General features: G+C 44.1%; 1 protein-coding gene across 1 annotated transcript in view; it reads left to right on the forward strand.

The window, feature by feature from the left end:
• Positions 1–23,732, forward strand: part of LOC120047913 (E3 ubiquitin-protein ligase SH3RF1-like) — a 61,884-nt gene that overhangs the window by 33,407 nt on the left and 4,745 nt on the right. Inside the window, exon 4 of the mRNA XM_038993507.1 lies at positions 23,529–23,653. Within this exon, the coding sequence (XP_038849435.1) occupies positions 23,529–23,653 (125 nt within the window). The remainder of the gene's footprint in view (positions 1–23,528; positions 23,654–23,732) is intronic.

Here is a 23,732-nt window from a genome sequence, read left to right on the forward strand (position 1 = left end):
TTCAACACAGGCTGTTTTTCACAATAACTAGTCCTTTAACACAGGCTGTTTTTCACAATAACTAGTCCTATAACACATGCTGTTTTTCACCATAACTAGTCCTATAACACAGGCTGTTTTCACAATAACTAGTCCTATAACACCGGCTGTTTTTCACCATAACTAGTCCTTTAACACAGGCTGTTTTCACAATAACTAGTCCTATAACACAGGCTGTTTTCACCATAACTAGTCCTATAACACAGGCTGTTTTTCACAATAACTAGTTATTTAACACAGGCTGTTTTTCACCATAACTAGTCCTTTAACACAGGCTGTTTTTCACATAACTATTCTTTTAAACACAGGCTTTTTTTCACCATAACTAGCCTATACACAGCTGTTTTTCACAATAACTATTCCTATAACACAGGCTGTTTTTCACAATAACTAGTCCTTTAACACAGGCTGTTTTTTCCAATAACTAGTTCATTTAACACAGGCTGTTTTTCACCATAACTAGTCCTATAACACAGGCTGTTTTTCACATACCTAGTTTCATTTAAACACAGGCTGTTTTTCACAATAACTAGTTCCTTTACCACAGGCTGTTTTTTTCACAATAACTAGTTCATTTAACACAGGCTGTTCTTCACCTAACTATTCCTATATACAGGCTGTTTTTCACCATAACTAGTTATTTAACACAGGCTGTTTTTCACCATAATAACTAGTCCTATAACACAGGCTGTTTTTCACCATAACTAGTTCATTTAACACAGGCTGTTCTTCACCATAACTAGTCCTATAACACAGGCTGTTTTTCACAATAACTATTCATTTAAAACATTAAAAAAAAACAATAACGTAAGTCAAGGTGCTGTTTTCACAATAACTAGTCCTTTAACACAGGCTTTTTTTTCACAATAACTAGTCCTATAACACAGCTGTTTTTCACCATAATACTAGTCTATAACACAGGCTGTTTTTCACATAACTAGTCCTTTAACACAGGCTGTTTTTCACCATAACTAGTTTTTAAACACAGGCTGTTTTTTCACCTATACCTAGTCCTATAACACAGGTGTTTTTTCCACAATAACTAGTTCCTTAACTAACAGGCTTTTTTCACAATCTAGTCTATTAACACAGGCTGTTTTTCACATAACTAGTCCTTTAACACAGGCTGTTTTTCACAATAACTAGTCCTATAACACAGGCTGTTTTTTCACAATAACTAGTCCTTATAACACAGGCTGTTTTTCACAATATACAGTCTCTATAAACACAGGCTGTTTTTCACCATAACTAGTCCTTAACACAGGCTGTTTTTCACCATAACTAGTCCTATAACACAGGCTGTTTTCTACCATAACTAGTCCTATAACACAGGCTGTTTTTCACACATAACTAGTCCTAATTACACAGGCTGTTTTTTCACATAACTAGTTTATTAAACCAGGCTGTTTTCAGACTAACTAGTCCTTTAACACAGGCTGTTTTCAAACTAACTAGTCCTTTAACACAGGCTGTTTTCGGGATAACTAGTCCTTTAACACAGGCTGTTTTCAGACTAACTAGTCCTGTAACACAGGCTGTTTTCAGACTAACTAGTCCTGTAACACAGGCTGTTTTTCACAATAACTAGTTAATTTAACACAGGCTGTTTTCACAATAACTAGTTATTTAACACAGGCTGGTTTTCACCATAACTAGTCCTATAACACAGGCTGGTTTTCACCATATAGTCCATAACAGCATCGCATAGTTATTTCACAACTACTGTCCTATATAACACAGGTTTTTCACAATAATAGCTATAACACAGGCTGTTTTCACAATAACTAGTCTACCATAACTTAGCTGTTTTCACAATAAACTATCCTTAACACGGCTGTTTTCACAATAACTAGTCCTATAACACAGGCTGTTTTTCACAATAACTAGTCCTATAACACAGGCTGTTTTTCACAATAACTATTCTTATAACACAGATGTTTTTTTCACCATAAACTAGTCCTATAACACAGGCTGTTTTTCACCATAACTAGTCCTTTAACACAGGCTGTTTTTCACAATAACTAGTCCTTTAACACAGGCTGTTTTTCACAATAACTAGTCCTTTAACACAGGCTGTTTTTCACCATAACTAGTCCTTTAACACAGGCTGTTTTTCACAATAACTAGTTCATTTAACACAGGCGTTTTCACCATAACTAGTCTTAACCAGGCTGTTTTTCACCATAACTAGTCCTATAACACAGGCTGTTTTCACAATAACTAGTCCTATAACACAGGCTGTTTTTCACCATAACTAGTCCTATAACACAGGCTGTTTTCACAATAACTAGTCCTATAACACAGGCTGTTTTTCACCATAACTAGTCCTATAACACAGGCTGTTTTTCACCATAACTAGTCCTATAACACAGGCTGTTTTCACAATAACTAGTCCTATAACACAGGCTGTTTTTCACCATAACTAGTTAATTTAACACAGGCTGTTTTTCACCATAACTAGTCCTATAACACAGGCTGTTTTTCACCATAACTAGTCCTATAACACAGGCTGTTTTCACAACATAACTAGTCCTATAACACAGGCTGTTTTTCACCAATAACTAGTCCTATAACACAGGCTGTTTTCACAATAACTAGTCCTTATAACACAGGCTGTTTTTCACCATAACTAGTCCTATAACACAGGCTGTTTTTCACCATAACTAGTCCTATAACACAGGCTGTTTTCACAATAACTAGTCCTATAACACAGGCTGTTTTTCACCATAACTAGTCCTTTAACACAGGCTGTTTTCACAATAACTAGTTCTTTAACACAGGCTGTTTTTCACAATAACTAGTCCTATAACACAGGCTGTTGTTCACCATAACTAGTCCTTTAACACAGGCTGTTTTTCACCATAACTAGTCCTATAACACAGACTGTTTTTCACCATAACTAGTCCTTAACACAGGCTGTTTTCACAATAACTAGTCCTTCAACACAGGCTGTTTTTCACAATAACTAGTCCTTATAACACAGGCGTGTTTCCAATAACTAGTCCTATAACACATGCTGTTTTTCACCATAACTAGTCCTATAACACAGGCTGTTTTCACAATAACTAGTCCTATAACACCGGCTGTTTTTCACCATAACTAGTCCTTTAACACAGGCTGTTTTCACAATAACTAGTCCTATAACACAGGCTGTTCTTCACCATAACTAGTCCTATAACACAGGCTGTTTTTCACAATAACTAGTTAATTTAACACAGGCTGTTTTTCACAATAACTAGTCCTTTAACACAGGCTGTTTTTCACAATAACTAGTCTTTTAACACAGGCTGTTTTTCACCATAACTAGTCCTATAACACAGGCTGTTTTTCACAATAACTAGTCCTATAACACAGGCTGTTTTTCACAATAACTAGTCCTTTAACACAGGCTGTTTTTCACAATAACTAGTTCATTTAACACAGGCTGTTTTTCACCATAACTAGTCCTATAACACAGGCTGTTTTTCACAATAACTAGTTCATTTAACACAGGCTGTTTTTCACAATAACTAGTCCTTTAACACAGGCTGTTTTTCACAATAACTAGTTCATTTAACACAGGCTGTTCTTCACCATAACTAGTCCTATAATACAGGCTGTTTTTCACCATAACTAGTTATTTAACACAGGCTGTTTTTCACCATAACTAGTCCTATAACACAGGCTGTTTTTCACCATAACTAGTTCATTTAACACAGGCTGTTCTTCACCATAACTAGTCCTATAACACAGGCTGTTTTTCACAATAACTAGTTCATTTAACACAGGCTGTTTTCACAATAACTAGTCCTTTAACACAGGCTGTTTTTCACAATAACTAGTCCTATAACACAGGCTGTTTTTCACAATAACTAGTCCTTTAACACAGGCTGTTTTTCACCATAACTAGTCCTTTAACACAGGCTGTTTTTCACAATACAGTCCTTTAACACAGGCTGTTTTTCACCATAACTAGTCCTTTAACACAGGCTGTTTTTCACCATAACTAGTCCTTTAACACAGGCTGTTTTTCACAATAACTAGTCCTATAACACAGGCTGTTTTTCACCATAACTAGTCCTTTAACACAGGCTGTTTTTCACCATAACTAGTCCTTTAACACAGGCTGTTTTTCACCATAACTAGTCCTTTAACACAGGCTGTTTTCACCATAACTAGTCCTTTAACACAGGCTGTTTTTCACAATAACTAGTCCTATAACACAGGCTGTTTTTCACCATAACTAGTCCTTTAACACAGGCTGTTTTTCACCATAACTAGTCCTTTAACACAGGCTGTTTTTCACAATAACTAGTCCTATAACACAGGCTGTTTTTCACCATAACTAGTCCTTTAACACAGGCTGTTTTTCACCATAACTAGTCCTTTAACACAGGCTTTTTTTCACCATAACTAGTCCTTTAACACAGGCTGTTTTTCACAATAACTAGTTCATTTAACACAGGCTGTTTTTCACAATAACTAGTCCTTTAACACAGGCTGTTTTTCACAATAACTAGTCCTTTAACACAGGCTGTTTTTCACAATAACTAGTTCATTTAACACAGGCTTTTCTTCACAATAACTAGTCCTTTAACACAGGCTGTTCTTCACCATAACTAGTCCTTTAACACAGGCTGTTTTTCACCATAACTAGTTATTTAACACAGGCTGTTTTTCACAATAACTAGTCCTTTAACACAGGCTGTTTTTCACCATAACTAGTTATTTAACACAGGCTGTTTTTCACCATAACTAGTCCTATAACACAGGTTCTTTTCACAATAACTAGTCCTTTAACACAGGCTGTTTTTCACAATAACTAGTCCTTTAACACAGGCTGTTTTTCACAATAACTAGTTCATTTAACACAGGCTGTTTTTCACAATAACTAGTTCATTTAACACAGGCTGTTTTTCACAATAACTAGTCCTATAACACAGGCTGTTTTTCACCATAACTAGTCCTATAACACAGGCTGTTTTTCACAATAACTAGTCCTATAACACAGGCTGTTTTTCACCATAACTAGTCCTATAACACAGGCTGTTTTCACAATAACTAGTTAATTTAACACAGGCTGTTTTTCACAATAACTAGTCCTATAACACAGGCTGTTTTTCACCATAACTAGTCCTATAACACAGGCTGTTTTTCACCATAACTAGTCCTATAACACAGGCTGTTTTTCACAATAACTAGTCCTTTAACACAGGCTGTTTTTCACCATAACTAGTTATTTAACACAGGCTGTTTTTCACCATAACTAGTCCTATAACACAGGTTCTTTTCACAATAACTAGTCCTTTAACACGGCTGTTTTTCACATAACTAGTCCTTTACACAGGCTGTTTTTCACAATAACTAGTTCTTTAACACAGGCTGTTTTTCACAAAATAACTAGTTCATTTAACACAGGCTGTTTTTCACAATAACTAGTCCTATAACACAGGCTGTTTTTCACCATAACTAGTCCTATAACACAGGCTGTTTTTCACAATACTAGTCCTATAACACAGGCTGTTTTTCACCATACTAGTCCTATAACACAGGCTGTTTTCACAATAACTAGTTAATTTAACCACAGGCTGTTTTTCACAATAACTAGTCCTATAACACAGGCTGTTTTTCACCATAACTAGTCCTATAACACAGGCTGTTTTTCACCATAACTAGTCCTATAACACAGGCTGTTTTTCACAATAACTAGTCCTATAACACAGGCTGTTTTCACAATAACTAGTTCATTTAACACAGGCTGTTTTTCACAATAACTAGTCCTATAACACAGGCTGTTTTTCACAATAACTAGTTCATTTAACACAGGCTGTTTTTCACAATAACTAGTCCTATAACACAGGCTGTTTTTCACCATAACTAGTCCTATAACACAGGCTGTTTTTCACCATAACGATCCTATACACAGGCTGTTTTTCACAATAACTAGTCCTATAACACAGGCTGTTTTCACCATAACTAGTCCTATAACACAGGCTGTTTTTCACCATAACTAGTCCTATAACACAGGCTGTTTTTCACAATAACTAGTCCTATAACACAGGCTGTTTTCACAATAACTAGTTCATTTAACACAGGCTGCTTTTAAAAAAGATAATTGAGTCAGAGGAGAGTCAAGGGCTGCATCCTAAATGGCACCCTACACCTTAGGGGATGGAACCATTATGACTATGTGTTTTAGGAATGAACCAGAGGGAGCATTATTACAGATGGAGGTAGTGAACAATAGAGGGAGTGAAGGAGAGATGGATGGAGGGAGTGAAGGAGAGATGGATGGAGGTAGTGAAGGAGAGGTGGGTGGAGGTAGTGAAGGGGAGGTGGGTGGAGGTAGTGAAAGATGAGGGGGAGTCTATAGGAAAGTAAGGAAGCCTAGATTCCAGTCAGAGAGGTTGGTATGAGACCAGGCTTCCCTGAAGCTGATGAGTAGCAGTCCGAAAGGACATAGCATGCTCCTGCTGTGGTCTGGCCTGGCCTAGGAGATAGAATACACCTGCATCCAAAATGGGACCCAATTCCATATATAGACCAGGGCTCTGGTCAAAAGTAGTGCACTATGTAGGTTGCAATTTGGTATGGAGCCACAGACAGGAAGGGTGCTCAATAAGGTGTATCTGAGACGAGATGGAGGGAACGACAACCTTGAACTTACTTAATGTACCACAAACATCATCTGGACTGCTGCTGCAGCATTAGCCATGCACCTGTGCTGACTCAGGTGCAGTACCTACCGTGTGTTATGTTGTGCCTGGTCCCAGATAAAGACATTAATCCTATACCTTTAACCCTAAGTGATACTGTACAACTACGCTATGCTGTGTAGTCATAGTCATTTCAAAGCAGGTTATTCTGACGCTAGTGCTGTGTCAGCCTTACCGACACAAAAACACTTCTGATTTCATTTCAAACCTCAGGGCTCTACACTGAGCTTTTTTTTAAAAGGAGCACGTGTGTGGCTAAGTTAAAACACGTAGGCACACACAAAGCGATTCAGGAGCACAATGAAAACATATTTTAGGTGGTATTAAAGCTAGAATCCTTCATTCTTCTGCGTACACTGGTGCTCCTTAATAACAATTCCAGGTCGCACAGCAAAATATTTATATGTGAGTAAAATGGTCACACCGCAGAACCTTGTAACCTACTTCTCACTGACTGTTGCCAGCTGACTTACCCCTTTAAGATTATTAGTTTGATTAAATAGAAATGTCATTGTTCTACCCTGCAATTATACATGTCAGGGAGGGACAGAATCATGTTGAAAGTGCAGATGTAGACTCATGCTCTCACGCAGGGATAAAGAGGAGGAGGAGGTAGAAAGGAGAGGAGGAGGGAGGTCCAGAGTGCTCCTCTGTCTCTCTGTTGATCCCTCACATGGAGGAGGGAGGTCCAGGGTGCTCCTCTGTCTCTCTGTTGATCCCTCACATGGAGGAGGGAGGTCCAGGGTGCTCCTCTGTCTCTCTGTTGATCCCTCACATGGAGGAGGGAGGTCCAGGGTGCTCCTCTGTCTCTCTGTTGATCCCTCACATGGAGGAGGGAGGTCCAGGGTGCTCCTCTGTCTCTCTGTTGATCCCTCACATGGAGGAGGGAGGTCCAGAGTGCTCCTCTGTCTCTCTGTTGATCCCTCACATGGAGGAGGGAGGTCCAGGGTGCTCCTCTGTCTCTCTGTTGATCCCTCACATGGAGGAGGGAGGTCCAGAGTGCTCCTCTGTCTCTCTGTTGATCCCTCACATGGAGGAGGGAGGTCCAGAGTGCTCCTCTGTCTCTCTGTTGATCCCTCACATGGAGGAGGGAGGTCCAGAGTGCTCCTCTGTCTCTCTGTTGATCCCTCACATGGAGGAGGGAGGTCCAGGGTGCTCCTCTGTCTCTCTGTTGATCCCTCACATGGAGGAGGGAGGTCCAGAGTGCTCCTCTGTCTCTCTGTTGATCCCTCACATGGAGGAGGGAGGTCCAGGGTGCTCCTCTGTCTCTCTGTTGATCCCTCACATGGAGGAGGGAGGTCCAGAGTGCTCCTCTGTCTCTCTGTTGATCCCTCACATGGAGGAGGGAGGTCCAGAGTGCTCCTCTGTCTCTCTGTTGATCCCTCACATGGAGGAGGGAGGTCCAGAGTGCTCCTCTGTCTCTCTGTTGATCCCTCACATGGAGGAGGGAGGTCCAGAGTGCTCCTCTGTCTCTCTGTTGATCCCTCACATGGAGGAGGGAGGTCCAGAGTGCTCCTCTGTCTCTCTGTTGATCCCTCACATGCTTATGATGATGATGGTGAGTCACTCTGTAGAGTCAGTTATATAACAGAACCCCTTGTCTCTCTTTCTGTTCTCTCCCTCTCTTTCTCTCTCATTCCCGATTCCCCCCCTCTCTTTCTGTCTTTGTCTTTCCCTCTCTCTCTTTCTCTCCCATCTCCCTCTCTTGTATCTCCCTGAGAGCTCCTTCCTCTTCACTGAGCAGGTAACAGTCCTTCACATCGCTGTGCCTATAATAGCAGACAAGCCTGGTCCTGCATGCCCTCCCTCCCTCCCTCCCTCCCTCCCTCCCTCCCTCCCTCCCTCGCCGCTATACAGAGGGAGGTTGTTAATGTATGTGTGTTTTCTTCCCATCTCAGCACTTTGTTGTGATGTCATGATGTGGATGGTGGGATTGTAGGAGGTGAGGATATAGAGGAAGTAAACCCATCTTTAACATTGCTGTTTATTTGTAGAGTTTTAATTTAACGTTATACAGTACGGGCTTCATAATCAGAGAGCCACGTTCTGTTAATATTGTCAACATGGATAAACAATGCTATGAGGCTGTCTGTGGAGAACAGTTTATTTGTCCTGTTTCTTTGCCAGATCTGAATTGGGATGTTTGGGATGAGTTGGCTAATGAAGTACAAACAAACAGATCTGTGCTAACAGTCACTAACAGTTTAACAGTTGCTAAGAAGTTACCTGCTGCTAACAGTTGACTTGTTGTGTGTTGCTGGAGATGGTATGAGATTATACCAAGTGGTGAGACAGTAGGAACACCCTGCCAGGCTGTGTTTCTAGAGGTGTGATGCTAATAGCCTGGGTCTGGAACACCCTGCCAGGCTGTGTTTCTAGAGGTGTGATGCTAATAGCCTGGGTCTGGAACACCCTGCCAGGCTGTGTTTCTAGAGGTGTGATGCTAATAGCCTGGGTCTGGAACACCCTGCCAGACTGTGTTTCTAGAGGTGTGATGCTAATAACCTGGGTCTGGAACACCCTGCCAGGCTGTGTTTCTAGAGGTGTGATGCTAATAGCCTGGGTCTGGAACACCCTGCCAGGCTGTGTTTCTAGAGGTGTTATGCTAATAGCCTGGGTCTGGAACACCCTGCCAGGCTGTGTTTCTAGAGGTGTGATGCTAATAGCCTGGGTCTGGAACACCCTGCCAGGCTGTGTTTCTAGAGGTGTGATGCTAATAGCCTGGGTCTGGAACACCCTGCCAGACTGTGTTTCTAGAGGTGTGATGCTAATAGCCTGGGTCTGGAACACCCTGCCAGGCTGTGTTTCTGGAGGTGTGATGCTAATAGCCTGGGTCTGGAACACCCTGCCAGGCTGTGTTTCTAGAGGTGTTATGCTAATAGCCTGGGTCTGGAACACCCTGCCAGACTGTGTTTCTAGAGGTGTGATGCTAATAACCTGGGTCTGGAACACCCTGCCAGGCTGTGTTTCTAGAGATGTGATGCTAATAGCCTGGGTCTGGAACACCCTGCCTGGCTGTGTTTCTAGAGGTGTTATGCTAATAGCCTGGGTCTGGAACACCCTGCCAGACTGTGTTTCTAGAGGTGTGATGCTAATAGCCTGGGTCTGGAACACCCTGCCAGACTGTGTTTCTAGAGGTGTGATGCTAATAGCCTGGGTCTGGAACACCCTGCCAGGCTGTGTTTCTAGAGGTGTGATGCTAATAGCCTGGGTCTGGAACACCCTGCCAGGCTGTGTTTCTAGAGGTGTGATGCTAATAGCCTGGGTCTGGAACACCCTGCTAGGCTGTGTTTCTAGAGGTGTGATGCTAATAGTCAGGGTCTGGAACACCCTGCCAGGCTGTGTTTCTAGAGGTGTGATGCTAATAGCCTGGGTCTGGAACACCCTGCCAGGCTGTGTTTTCTAGAGGTGTGATGCTAATAGCCTGGGTCTGGAACACCCTGCTAGGCTGTGTTTCTAGAGGTGTGATGCTAATAGTCTGGGTCTGGAACACCCTGCCAGGCTGTGTTTCTAGAGGTGTGATGCTAATAGCCTGGGTCTGGAACACCCTGCCAGGCTGTGTTTTCTAGAGGTGTGATGCTAATAGCCTGGGTCTGGAACACCCTGCTAGGCTGTGTTTCTAGAGGTGTGATGCTAATAGCCTGGGTCTGGAACACCCTGCCAGGCTGTGTTTCTAGAGGTGTGATGCTAACAGCCTGGGTCTGGAACACCCTGCCAGGCTGTGTTTCTAGAGGTGTGATGCTAATAGCCTGGGTCTGGAACACCCTGCCAGACTGTGTTTCTAGAGGTGTTATGCTAATAGCCTGGGTCTGGAACACCCTGCCAGGCTGTGTTTCTAGAGGTGTGATGCTAATAGCCTGGGTCTGGAACACCCTGCCAGGCTGTGTTTCTAGAGGTGTGATGCTAATAGCCTGGGTCTGGAACACCCTGCCAGGCTGTGTTTCTAGAGGTGTGATGCTAATAGCCTGGGTCTGGAACACCCTGCCAGACTGTGTTTCTAGAGGTGTGATGCTAATAGCCTGGGTCTGGAACACCCTGCCAGACTGTGTTTCTAGAGGTGTTATGCTAATAGCCTGGGTCTGGAACACTGGAACAGGCTGTGTTTCTAGAGGTGTTTCTAGAGGTGTTATGCTAATAGCCTGGGTCTGGAACACCCTGCCAGGCTGTGTTTCTAGAGGTGTGATGCTAATAGCCTGGGTCTGGAACACCCTGCCAGACTGTGTTTCTAGAGGTGTGATGCTAATAGCCTGGGTCTGGAACACCCTGCCAGGCTGTGTTTCTAGAGGTGTGATGCTAATAGCCTGGGTCTGGAACACCCTGCCAGACTGTGTTTTTAGAGGTGTTATGCTAATAGCCTGGGTCTGGAACACCCTGCCAGGCTGTGTTTCTAGAGGTGTGATGCTAATAGCCTGGGTCTGGAACACCCTGCCAGGCTGTGTTTCTGGAGGTGTGATGCTAATAGCCTGGGTCTGGAACACCCTGCCAGGCTGTGTTTCTAGAGGTGTGATGCTAATAGCCTGGGTCTGGAACACCCTGCCAGGCTGTGTTTCTAGAGGTGTGATGCTAATAGCCTGGGTCTGGAACACCCTGCTAGGCTGTGTTTCTAGAGGTGTGATGCTAATAGCCTGGGTCTGGAACACCCTGCCAGGCTGTGTTTCTAGAGGTGTGATGCTAATAGCCTGGGTCTGGAACACCCTGCCAGGCTGTGTTTTCTAGAGGTGTGATGCTAATAGCCTGGGTCTGGAACACCCTGCTAGGCTGTGTTTCTAGAGGTGTGATGCTAATAGCCTGGGTCTGGAACACCCTGCCAGGCTGTGTTTCTAGAGGTGTGATGCTAACAGCCTGGGTCTGGAACACCCTGCCAGGCTGTGTTTCTAGAGGTGTGATGCTAATAGCCTGGGTCTGGAACACCCTGCCAGACTGTGTTTCTAGAGGTGTTATGCTAATAGCCTGGGTCTGGAACACCCTGCCAGGCTGTGTTTCTAGAGGTGTGATGCTAATAGCCTGGGTCTGGAACACCCTGCCAGGCTGTGTTTCTAGAGGTGTGATGCTAATAGCCTGGGTCTGGAACACCCTGCCAGGCTGTGTTTCTAGAGGTGTGATGCTAATAGCCTGGGTCTGGAACACCCTGCCAGGTTGTGTTTCTAGAGGTGTGATGCTAATAGCCTGGGTCTGGAACACCCTGCCAGGCTGTGTTTTCTAGAGGTGTGATGCTAATAGCCTGGGTCTGGAACACCATGCCAGGCTGTGTTTCTAGAGGTGTGATGCTAATAGCCTGGGTCTGGAACACCCTGCCAGGCTGTGTTTTCTAGAGGTGTGATGCTAATAGCCTGGGTCTGGAACACCCTGCCAGGCTGTGTTTTCTAGAGGTGTGATGCTAATAGCCTGGGTCTGGAACACCATGCCAGGCTGTGTTTCTAGAGGTGTGATGCTAATAGCCTGGGTCTGGAACACCCTGCCAGGCTGTGTTTCTAGAGGTGTGATGCTAATAACCTGGGTCTGGAACACCCCGCCAGGCTGTGTTTCTAGAGGTGTGATGCTAATAGCCTGGGTCTGGAACACCCTGCTAGGCTGTGTTTCTAGAGGTGTGATGCTAATAGCCTGGGTCTGGAACACCACAATGTAGTGTTTACAGAGTGACTATAAAGTGAACCACAAACCATTACAACAGGAGAGGAGGAGGAGGGTAGGGATTAGAAGGAGGAGGAGGAGGAGGGTAGTGTGAGGTTGAAGGTAGGCGTGAGATGTTTAAGAAATAACCACAACAACAGGATGGGAGGAGGACAGGAATGAGAATATACGGTACTGAGATTCACTGCTAGTTTTGTCTTCGGAAGGAAAACAAAGCAAAAAGCTAAACATCATAAGATATTTAAAATGCAGTGGTTATCAGAGAACTTCTCAATTGATAATACATTATTTTTACTCTCAGGTTGTTGTTTCTTGGATCTTTTTTTCTCTATTTCTGTCTTTCTCGCTCTGTCTATCGCTGTGTCTCTCTCATTATTAGAATGCTGCACAACACAGCACTTGAAACAACAGGCTTTGAGTCTGAAGTGATGTTGTTGACATCCTGGTCAGAACAGCCAGTTCCTAGAGTCTGAAGTGATGTTGTTGACATCCTGGTCAGAACAGCCAGTTCCTAGAGTCTGAAGTGATGTTGTTGACATCCTGGTTAGAACAGCCAGTTCCTAGAGTCTGAAGTGATGTTGTTGACATCCTGGTCAGAACAGCCAGTTCCTAGAGTCTGAAGTGATGTTGTTGACATCCTGGTCAGAACAGCCAGTTCCTAGAGTCTGGAGTGATGTTGTTGACATCCTGGTCAGAACAGCCAGTTCCTAGAGTCTGAAGTGATGTTGTTGACATCCTGGTTAGAACAGCCAGTTCCTAGAGTCTGAAGTGATGTTGTTGACATCCTGGTTAGAACAGCCAGTTCCTAGAGTCTGAAGTGATGTTGACATCCTGGTCAGAACAGCCAGTTCCTAGAGTCTGAAGTGATGTTGTTGACATCCTGGTTAGAACAGCCAGTTCCTAGAGTCTGAAGTGATGTTGTTGACATCCTGGTTAGAACAGCCAGTTCCTAGAGTCTGAAGTGATGTTGTTGACATCCTGGTCAGAACAGCCAGTTCCTAGAGTCTGAAGTGATGTTGTTGACATCCTGGTCAGAACAGCCAGTTCCTAGAGTCTGAAGTGATGTTGTTGACATCCTGGTTAGAACAGCCAGTTCCTAGAGTCTGAAGTGATGTTGTTGACATCCTGGTTAGAACAGCCAGTTCCTAGAGTCTGAAGTGATGTTGTTGACATCCTGGTTAGAACAGCCAGTTCCTAGAGTCTGAAGTGATGTTGACATCCTGGTTAGAACAGCCAGTTCCTAGTGTCTGAAGTGATGTTGTTGACATCCTGGTCAGAACAGCCAGTTCCTAGTGTCTGAAGTGATGTTGTTGACATCCTGGTCAGAACAGCCAGTTCCTAGAGTCTGAAGTGATGTTGTTGACATCCTGGTTAGAACAGCCAGTTCCTAGAGTCTGAAGTGATGTTGTTGACATCCTGGTTAGAACAGCCAGTTCCTAGAGTCTGAAGTGATGTTGTTGACATCCTGGTTAGAACAGCCAGTTCCTAGAGTCTGAAGTGATGTTGTTGACATCCTGGTCAGAACAGCCAGTTCCTAGAGTCTGAAGTGATGTTGTTGACATCCTGGTTAGAACAGCCAGTTCCTAGAGTCTGAAGTGATGTTGTTGACATCCTGGTCAGAACAGCCAGTTCCTAGTGTCTGAGGTGATGTTGTTGACATCCTGGTCAGAACAGCCAGTTCCTAGAGTCTGAAGTGATGTTGTTGACATCCTGGTCAGAACAGCCAGTTCCTAGAGTCTGAAGTGATGTTGTTGACATCCTGGTCAGAACAGCCAGTTCCTCGAGTCTGAAGTGATGTTGTTGACATCCTGGTTAGAACAGCCAGTTCCTAGAGTCTGAAGTGATGTTGTTGGCATCCTGGTTAGAACAGCCAGTTCCTAGAGTCTGAAGTGATGTTGTTGACATCCTGGTTAGAACAGCCAGTTCCTAGAGTCTGAAGTGATGTGTTGGCATCCTGGTTAGAACAGCCAGTTCCTAGAGTCTGAAGTGATGTTGTTGACATCCTGGTTAGAACAGCCAGTTCCTAGAGTCTGAAGTGATGTTGACATCCTGGTCAGAACAGCCAGTTCCTAGAGTCTGAAGTGATGTTGACATCCTGGTCAGAACAGCCAGTTCCTAGAGTCTGAAGTGATGTTGTTGACATCCTGGTCAGAACAGCCAGTTCCTAGAGTCTGAAGTGATGTTGTTGGCATCCTGGTTAGAACAGCCAGTTCCTAGAGTCTGAAGTGATGTTGTTGACATCCTGGTTAGAACAGCCAGTTCCTAGAGTCTGAAGTGATGTTGTTGACATCCTGGTTAGAACAGCCAGTTCCTAGAGTCTGAAGTGATGTTGTTGGCATCCTGGTTAGAACAGCCAGTTCCTAGAGTCTGAAGTGATGTTGTTGACATCCTGGTCAGAACAGCCAGTTCCTAGAGTCTGAAGTGATGTTGTTGACATCCTGGTCAGAACAGCCAGTTCCTAGAGTCTGAAGTGATGTTGTTGACATCCTGGTCAGAACAGCCAGTTCCTAGAGTCTGAAGTGATGTTGTTGGCATCCTGGTTAGAACAGCCAGTTCCTAGAGTCTGAAGTGATGTTGTTGACATCCTGGTCAGAACAGCCAGTTCCTAGAGTCTGAAGTGATGTTGTTGACATCCTGGTCAGAACAGCCATTTCCTAGAGTCTGAAGTGATGTTGTTGACATCCTGGTCAGAACAGCCAGTTCCTAGAGTCTGAAGTGATGTGTCGTTGACATCCTGGTCAGAACAGCCAGTTCCTAGAGTCTGAAGTGATGTGTCGTTGACATCCTGGTCAGAACAGCCAGTTCCTAGAGTCTGAAGTGATGTTGTTGACATCCTGGTCAGAACAGCCAGTTCCTAGAGTCTGAAGGGATGTTGTTGACATCCTGGTCAGAACAGCCAGTTCCTAGAGTCTGAAGTGATGTTGTTGACATCCTGGTTAGAACAGCCAGTTCCTAGAGTCTGAAGTGATGTTGTTGACATCCTGGTCAGAACAGCCAGTTCCTAGAGTCTGAAGTGATGTTGTTGACATCCTGGTTAGAACAGCCAGTTCCTAGAGTCTGAAGTGATGTTGTTGACATCCTGGTCAGAACAGCCAGTTCCTAGAGTCTGAAGTGATGTTGTTGACATCCTGGTTAGAACAGCCAGTTCCTAGAGTCTGGAGTGATGTTGTTGACATCCTGGTCAGAACAGCCAGTTCCTAGAGTCTGAAGTGATGTTGTTGACATCCTGGTTAGAACAGCCAGTTCCTAGAGTCTGAAGTGATGTTGTTGACATCCTGGTTAGAACAGCCAGTTCCTAGAGTCTGAAGTGATGTTGACATCCTGGTCAGAACAGCCAGTTCCTAGAGTCTGAAGTGATGTTGTTGACATCCTGGTTAGAACAGCCAGTTCCTAGAGTCTGAAGTGATGTTGTTGACATCCTGGTTAGAACAGCCAGTTCCTAGAGTCTGAAGTGATGTTGTTGACATCCTGGTCAGAACAGCCAGTTCCTAGAGTCTGAAGTGATGTTGTTGACATCCTGGTCAGAACAGCCAGTTCCTAGAGTCTGAAATGATGTTGTTGACATCCTGGTTAGAACAGCCAGTTCCTAGAGTCTGAAGTGATGTTGTTGACATCCTGGTTAGAACAGCCAGTTCCTAGAGTCTGAAGTGATGTTGTTGACATCCTGGTTAGAACAGCCAGTTCCTAGAGTCTGAAGTGATGTTGACATCCTGGTTAGAACAGCCAGTTCCTAGTGTCTGAAGTGATGTTGTTGACATCCTGGTCAGAACAGCCAGTTCCTAGTGTCTGAAGTGATGTTGTTGACATCCTGGTCAGAACAGCCAGTTCCTAGAGTCTGAAGTGATGTTGTTGACATCCTGGTTAGAACAGCCAGTTCCTAGAGTCTGAAGTGATGTTGTTGACATCCTGGTTAGAACAGCCAGTTCCTAGAGTCTGAAGTGATGTTGTTGACATCCTGGTTAGAACAGCCAGTTCCTAGAGTCTGAAGTGATGTTGTTGACATCCTGGTCAGAACAGCCAGTTCCTAGAGTCTGAAGTGATGTTGTTGACATCCTGGTTAGAACAGCCAGTTCCTAGAGTCTGAAGTGATGTTGTTGACATCCTGGTCAGAACAGCCAGTTCCTAGTGTCTGAGGTGATGTTGTTGACATCCTGGTCAGAACAGCCAGTTCCTAGAGTCTGAAGTGATGTTGTTGACATCCTGGTCAGAACAGCCAGTTCCTAGAGTCTGAAGTGATGTTGTTGACATCCTGGTCAGAACAGCCAGTTCCTCGAGTCTGAAGTGATGTTGTTGACATCCTGGTTAGAACAGCCAGTTCCTAGAGTCTGAAGTGATGTTGTTGGCATCCTGGTTAGAACAGCCAGTTCCTAGAGTCTGAAGTGATGTTGTTGACATCCTGGTTAGAACAGCCAGTTCCTAGAGTCTGAAGTGATGTGTTGGCATCCTGGTTAGAACAGCCAGTTCCTAGAGTCTGAAGTGATGTTGTTGACATCCTGGTTAGAACAGCCAGTTCCTAGAGTCTGAAGTGATGTTGACATCCTGGTCAGAACAGCCAGTTCCTAGAGTCTGAAGTGATGTTGACATCCTGGTCAGAACAGCCAGTAACTAGAGTCTGAAGTGATGTTGTTGACATCCTGGTCAGAACAGCCAGTTCCTAGAGTCTGAAGTGATGTTGTTGGCATCCTGGTTAGAACAGCCAGTTCCTAGAGTCTGAAGTGATGTTGTTGACATCCTGGTTAGAACAGCCAGTTCCTAGAGTCTGAAGTGATGTTGTTGACATCCTGGTTAGAACAGCCAGTTCCTAGAGTCTGAAGTGATGTTGTTGGCATCCTGGTTAGAACAGCCAGTTCCTAGAGTCTGAAGTGATGTTGTTGACATCCTGGTCAGAACAGCCAGTTCCTAGAGTCTGAAGTGATGTTGTTGACATCCTGGTCAGAACAGCCAGTTCCTAGAGTCTGAAGTGATGTTGTTGACATCCTGGTCAGAACAGCCAGTTCCTAGAGTCTGAAGTGATGTTGTTGGCATCCTGGTTAGAACAGCCAGTTCCTAGAGTCTGAAGTGATGTTGTTGACATCCTGGTCAGAACAGCCAGTTCCTAGAGTCTGAAGTGATGTCGTTGACATCCTGGTCAGAACAGCCAGTTCCTAGAGTCTGAAGTGATGTGTCGTTGACATCCTGGTCAGAACAGCCAGTTCCTAGAGTCTGAAGTGATGTGTCGTTGACATCCTGGTCAGAACAGCCAGTTCCTAGAGTCTGAAGTGATGTGTCGTTGACATCCTGGTCAGAACAGCCAGTTCCTAGAGTCTGAAGTGATGTTGTTGACATCCTGGTCAGAACAGCCAGTTCCTAGAGTCTGAAGTGATGTTGTTGACATCCTGGTCAGAACAGCCAGTTCCTAGAGTCTGAAGGGATGTTGTTGACATCCTGGTCAGAACAGCCAGTTCCTAGAGTCTGAAGTGATGTTGTTGACATCCTGGTTAGAACAGCCAGTTCCTAGAGTCTGAAGTGATGTTGTTGACATCCTGGTCAGAACAGCCAGTTCCTAGAGTCTGACGTGATGTTGTTGACATCCTGGTCAGAACAGCCAGTTCCTAGAGTCTGAAGTGATGTTGTTGACATCCTGGTTAGAACAGCCAGTTCCTAGAGTCTGAAGTGATGTTGTTGACATCCTGGTCAGAACAGCCAGTTCCTAGAGTCTGAAGTGATGTTGACATCCTGGTCAGAACAGCCAGTTCCTAGAGTCTGAAGTGATGTTGTTGACATCCTGGTTAGAACAGCCAGTTCCTAGAGTCTGAAGTGATGTTGTTGACATCCTGGTTAGAACAGCCAGTTCCTAGAGTCTGAAGTGATGTTGTTGACATCCTGGTCAGAACAGCCAGTTCCTAGAGTCTGAAGTGATGTTGTTGACATCCTGGTCAGAACAGCCAGTTCCTAGAGTCTGAAGTGATGTTGTTGACATCCTGGTTAGAACAGCCAGTTCCTAGAGTCTGAAGTGATGTTGTTGACATCCTGGTTAGAACAGCCAGTTCCTAGAGTCTGAAGTGATGTTGTTGACATCCTGGTTAGAACAGCCAGTTCCTAGAGTCTGAAGTGATGTTGACATCCTGGTTAGAACAGCCAGTTCCTAGTGTCTGAAGTGATGTTGTTGACATCCTGGTCAGAACAGCCAGTTCCTAGTGTCTGAAGTGATGTTGTTGACATCCTGGTCAGAACAGCCAGTTCCTAGAGTCTGAAGTGATGTTGTTGACATCCTGGTTAGAACAGCCAGTTCCTAGAGTCTGAAGTGATGTTGTTGACATCCTGGTTAGAACAGCCAGTTCCTAGAGTCTGAAGTGATGTTGTTGACATCCTGGTTAGAACAGCCAGTTCCTAGAGTCTGAAGTGATGTTGTTGACATCCTGGTTAGAACAGCCAGTTCCTAGAGTCTGAAGTGATGTTGTTGACATCCTGGTCAGAACAGCCAGTTCCTAGAGTCTGAAGTGATGTTGTTGACATCCTGGTTAGAACAGCCAGTTCCTAGAGTCTGAAGTGATGTTGTTGACATCCTGGTCAGAACAGCCAGTTCCTAGTGTCTGAGGTGATGTTGTTGACATCCTGGTCAGAACAGCCAGTTCCTAGAGTCTGAAGTGATGTTGTTGACATCCTGGTCAGAACAGCCAGTTCCTAGAGTCTGAAGTGATGTTGTTGACATCCTGGTCAGAACAGCCAGTTCCTCGAGTCTGAAGTGATGTTGTTGACATCCTGGTTAGAACAGCCAGTTCCTAGAGTCTGAAGTGATGTTGTTGACATCCTGGTTAGAACAGCCAGTTCCTAGAGTCTGAAGTGATGTTGTTGGCATCCTGGTTAGAACAGCCAGTTCCTAGAGTCTGAAGTGATGTTGTTGACATCCTGGTCAGAACAGCCAGTTCCTAGAGTCTGAAGTGATGTTGTTGACATCCTGGTCAGAACAGCCAGTTCCTAGAGTCTGAAGTGATGTTGTTGACATCCTGGTCAGAACAGCCAGTTCCTAGAGTCTGAAGTGATGTTGTTGGCATCCTGGTTAGAACAGCCAGTTCCTAGAGTCTGAAGTGATGTTGTTGACATCCTGGTCAGAACAGCCAGGTCCTAGAGTCTGAAGTGATGTTGTTGACATCCTGGTCAGAACAGCCAGTTCCTAGAGTCTGAAGTGATGTTGTTGACATCCTGGTCAGAACAGCCAGTTCCTAGATTCTGAAGTGATGTTGTTGACATCCTGGTCAGAACAGCCAGTTCCTAGAGTCTGAAGTGATGTGTCGTTGACATCCTGGTCAGAACAGCCAGTTCCTAGAGTCTGAAGTGATGTGTCGTTGACATCCTGGTCAGAACAGCCAGTTCCTAGAGTCTGAAGTGATGTTGTTGACATCCTGGTCAGAACAGCCAGTTCCTAGAGTCTGAAGTGATGTTGTTGGCATCCTGGTTAGAACAGCCAGTTCCTAGAGTCTGAAGTGATGTTGTTGACATCCTGGTCAGAACAGCCAGTTCCTACAGTCTGAAGTGATGTTGTTGACATCCTGGTCAGAACAGCCAGTTCCTAGAGTCTGGTGCTGTAACTGGCAACATTCTGTTCTCTATCTCTCCCACGATAGAAACCATGAGGCATTATTTGTGCAGCCCAAATGGCATCCTATTCCCTGTTCGGTACACTACTTTTGACCAGGGCCTGCATAGGGTTCTGGTCAAAAGTAGTGCACTATGTGGAGATTATATAGGGTACCATTTGTTTGCATCCATTGACTAATTGTCAACCTTTCAAGTGTTTCTAAAGAAGAGCCTAAATAGATAGCTCTATCTGCTGTCTACCAAATTCCCTGGATGGTGGAACGCCCGGTAATGAACTGTCACCATTCACCCTTCCAGAATCCTCTTAAACAATAGCAGCATATCTCTAGGACATGCCATGAGTTGCTAACTTGGTGTCACGTTACTTCTGCCTCATAGTATTGCTTTTTACATTGCAAAGTGCATGCCATGCAGGAGACTGTGGCTGATTTGTAGCTACTGTATAGCAGGGTTACGTCCCAAATGACTTCCTGTCTCCTACATAGGGCACAACTTTTGATCAGAACTGTGTGTGTGTGTGTGTGTGTGTGTGTGTGTGTGTGTGTGTGTGTGTGTGTGTGTGTGTGTGTGTGTGTGTGTGTGTGTGTGTGTGTGTGTGTGTGTGTGTGTGTGTTACCCCTCAAACACCCAGAGGATAACATTACTGCTTTAGTGATGTTGTCTAGCACCATGTATTAAATAGTTCCATGCCTGATTGTTGTACGGTATCACCGTAATGCCAACACATAGATACAATTAATGTTGTTAATAGCATAACGTGAGTGATGCACACATAGATACGACGCCTCTGCAAATGAGTCACCGTCTATTTTGAGTGGCTTGGTTAGGTAATGAAGGGTCATTATCCTGAAGGCTGTGGTCTGACCCGTTGGGAGACGCACTTCAGGTTGTCAGTACTGACTCACAGACACACCTCAGACTAGAGCCACACTAAACCTGCATCAATACTGACTCAGACACACCTCAGAGTAGCTCCACACTAAACCTGTATCAGTACTGACTCAGACACACCTCAGAGTAGCTCCACACTAAACCTGTATCAGTACTGACTCACAGACCTGTTCAGCTCTGTAGTTCTAGTGAAGTAGAGATTTCTAGTTAAAAGGTCCGTTCTGTAGCGCGGTAGGCAGACTAGGCACACTGTGTCTTGTTCAGAGTTCCTCATTACTGCATTTCATAGGAGATGAATCTATATTTATAGTGAAGAGACTAGTTGAGGGCAGAAAGGAGCTCTTCTGGCTAGGAGCATCAGCATTGTTTGCTGTTCCCATCATGAAATAACAATTACAGTGGCTTTTACCAAACACTGAGTACGAGGCCCAAATGGCTCCCTATATAGTGCACTACTTTTGACAAGTAGTGCACTATATAGGGAATAGGGTACCATTTGGGCTGCAAGCCTGCTACTTCATCACCTGGTATCTACAGTATGGGGTAAATCCCCTTTTTTGATTTGAACCAAACCTTCCATACATATTTGTTGGACCTTTTAATGCCAAAACATTCCAGAGGTAAAGGTGCTGAAAGTTGACCCATTTTGCGTACCACACCATGAGACGGCCATGTCGTCATCACTGGAAAAGATAAATGGTTGAGATGGATATAATTTAAAAGCTGACAAACAGGTTGGATATAATGGCATTTATTTATCTATTAGTACAGACGTTACATCGTTGACTTTCCCCCAGAATTCAACCACCCCTGGGCATTTCCACAGGACATGCTGAAAAGTACCAAGGTCCCCAGAACTCACATAATGGTGATGGATTAATACCATGTGATGTCTTGTTTAAGTGTAGATGATCCAACTATCTTTTTCCGTACCGTCTCCCAATTTATTTGTCTGTCAGCAAGTGTAAAATCTTTTTCCAATAAAGTGGATAGAATTCATGGTTTTTGTGCTGCTAGAATTAACTGACTGTAGATGTCAGAAACAACTCCTTTTGAGTGGCGTCTGTCCGTTAGAAGTTTGACCAATGGGTGTACTGCTAGCTCTGCTCCCCAGGGGACCCCATAGGCTGGCGTGGATATGTAACCGATGTGAAATGGCTAGCTAGTTAGCAGTGGTGCGCGCTAATAGCGTTTCAATCGGTGACGTCACTCGCTTTGAGACCTTGAAGTAGTGGTTCCCCTTGCTCTGCAAGGGCCCGCGGCTTTTGTGGAGCGATGGGTAACGATGCTTCGTGGGTGACTGTTGTTGATGTGTGCAGAGGGTCCCTGGTTCGCGCGAGAGGACAGACTAAAGTTATACTGTTACAGATAGACAGAGTTGAAGGTGAAGACTAAATGATGAACCTGGGACATTACAACACACTGGTGTATTTCCTGGAAACTGAGTATGTCTTTGAAAGTATAGATACCCTTTTTAGACCAAGAATCTGAACTAAATAGTTGCTTACACGCTAAGAATTCTTTATTACGCCATATTGGCGTATTGGCGTAAACTATGAATTAAGATCTAGATCACATGCTTCTCTGTAGCTTTCCACACGTTTACTGAGTATGCTATAATGGGTCCAAATAATAATGCACTTTTTTTAAAGAGTCAATTCAGAAAATAATAATTATTGTAATCTAATTGGAGAAACTATTGACTCTCCTATAGCACGCCAAGGAACAGAAGCCTCTGGGTTCAACCAGGGCTTCAGGAAATTCATTTGGAATGATAGGTGTTAAAATGTTAGGTTTGGAACGGCAAGTCCACCTAATGCTTTTGTTCTCTGTTAGTGTTGCATATTTAATCTGTGGTCTCGTTCTCCCACAAATGAACCTCTTTATGACAGAGTCCAGTTTAGACCAGGAATCTATAGGCGGAGGCAGTGGTAACATGGACGTCATCAAGGTGAGAGGAGGGAGGACATTCACTTTAATAATTGAGATTCAAGCATGCAAAGAAGAAGATGCCATAGCAGACTGTATTTTTATATATTTTTTTATCTTTTGAAAAAGTCACTTTCTGACCACTTCATCCAAGGGAAAAGGTATGGATGGTTTGCTTAAATAGAAAGGGAAAGGGGGGATACCTAGGCAGTTGTACATCTGAACGCCTTCAACTCAAATGTGTCTTCCATATTTAACCCAACCCCCTCATCACATCCAGGTCTTCGGCGTCCGGGGAACAGGGGGTTAACTGCCTTGCTCAGGGGCAGAACGACAGATGTTTACCTTGTCAGCTCAGGGATTCAATCCAGCAACCTTTTGGTTACTGGCCCAGCGCTCTAAGGATGCTGTCAGAGTGATTGAATTCAAATGGATTTCCCATATTTGCTTAATTCATATCCTTATTTTAAATCAAACAGGATTAAGTCCATAAATCTTCCTGTTTCTTTCTCTCCCATATTATCTCTTTCTAGCATTCCTGCTTTGTCTGCTTTATTTCTCATTGATACCACATTAAATGTCCTTTCGCATTTAACATGAGAATATCTTATTCTTACTCCGTCTTTAACAGGTCAGTTTACATGATATCTTCTCCGACTTTACTGTTTCATATCTTGGTCTTCCTCTCAGTATAGGGTGAGAGGAAGAACACTATGGCAGTATACATATTTACATCCTGGTCTTTCTCCTCCTCTCTGTCTATAGGGCGTGAGGAAGATGAGTAGTGGTGAAGCTCCTCCCACCATCACCATGGCTCTGATCAACCCCCAGTCTGCCTCCGTCTCCTCGGACACCAAACAGTCCTCCACTCAGCAGCTCTCCATCAGTGTGTGAGTAACATGGTAGTAACATAGTAATATCTTTGTAGTAACATATGAGTAACAGCCTCCGCTGACACCAATCTGTGCT

Source organism: Salvelinus namaycush, chromosome 5, assembly GCF_016432855.1.
Source record: "Salvelinus namaycush isolate Seneca chromosome 5, SaNama_1.0, whole genome shotgun sequence".
NCBI lineage: Eukaryota > Metazoa > Chordata > Actinopteri > Salmoniformes > Salmonidae > Salvelinus > Salvelinus namaycush.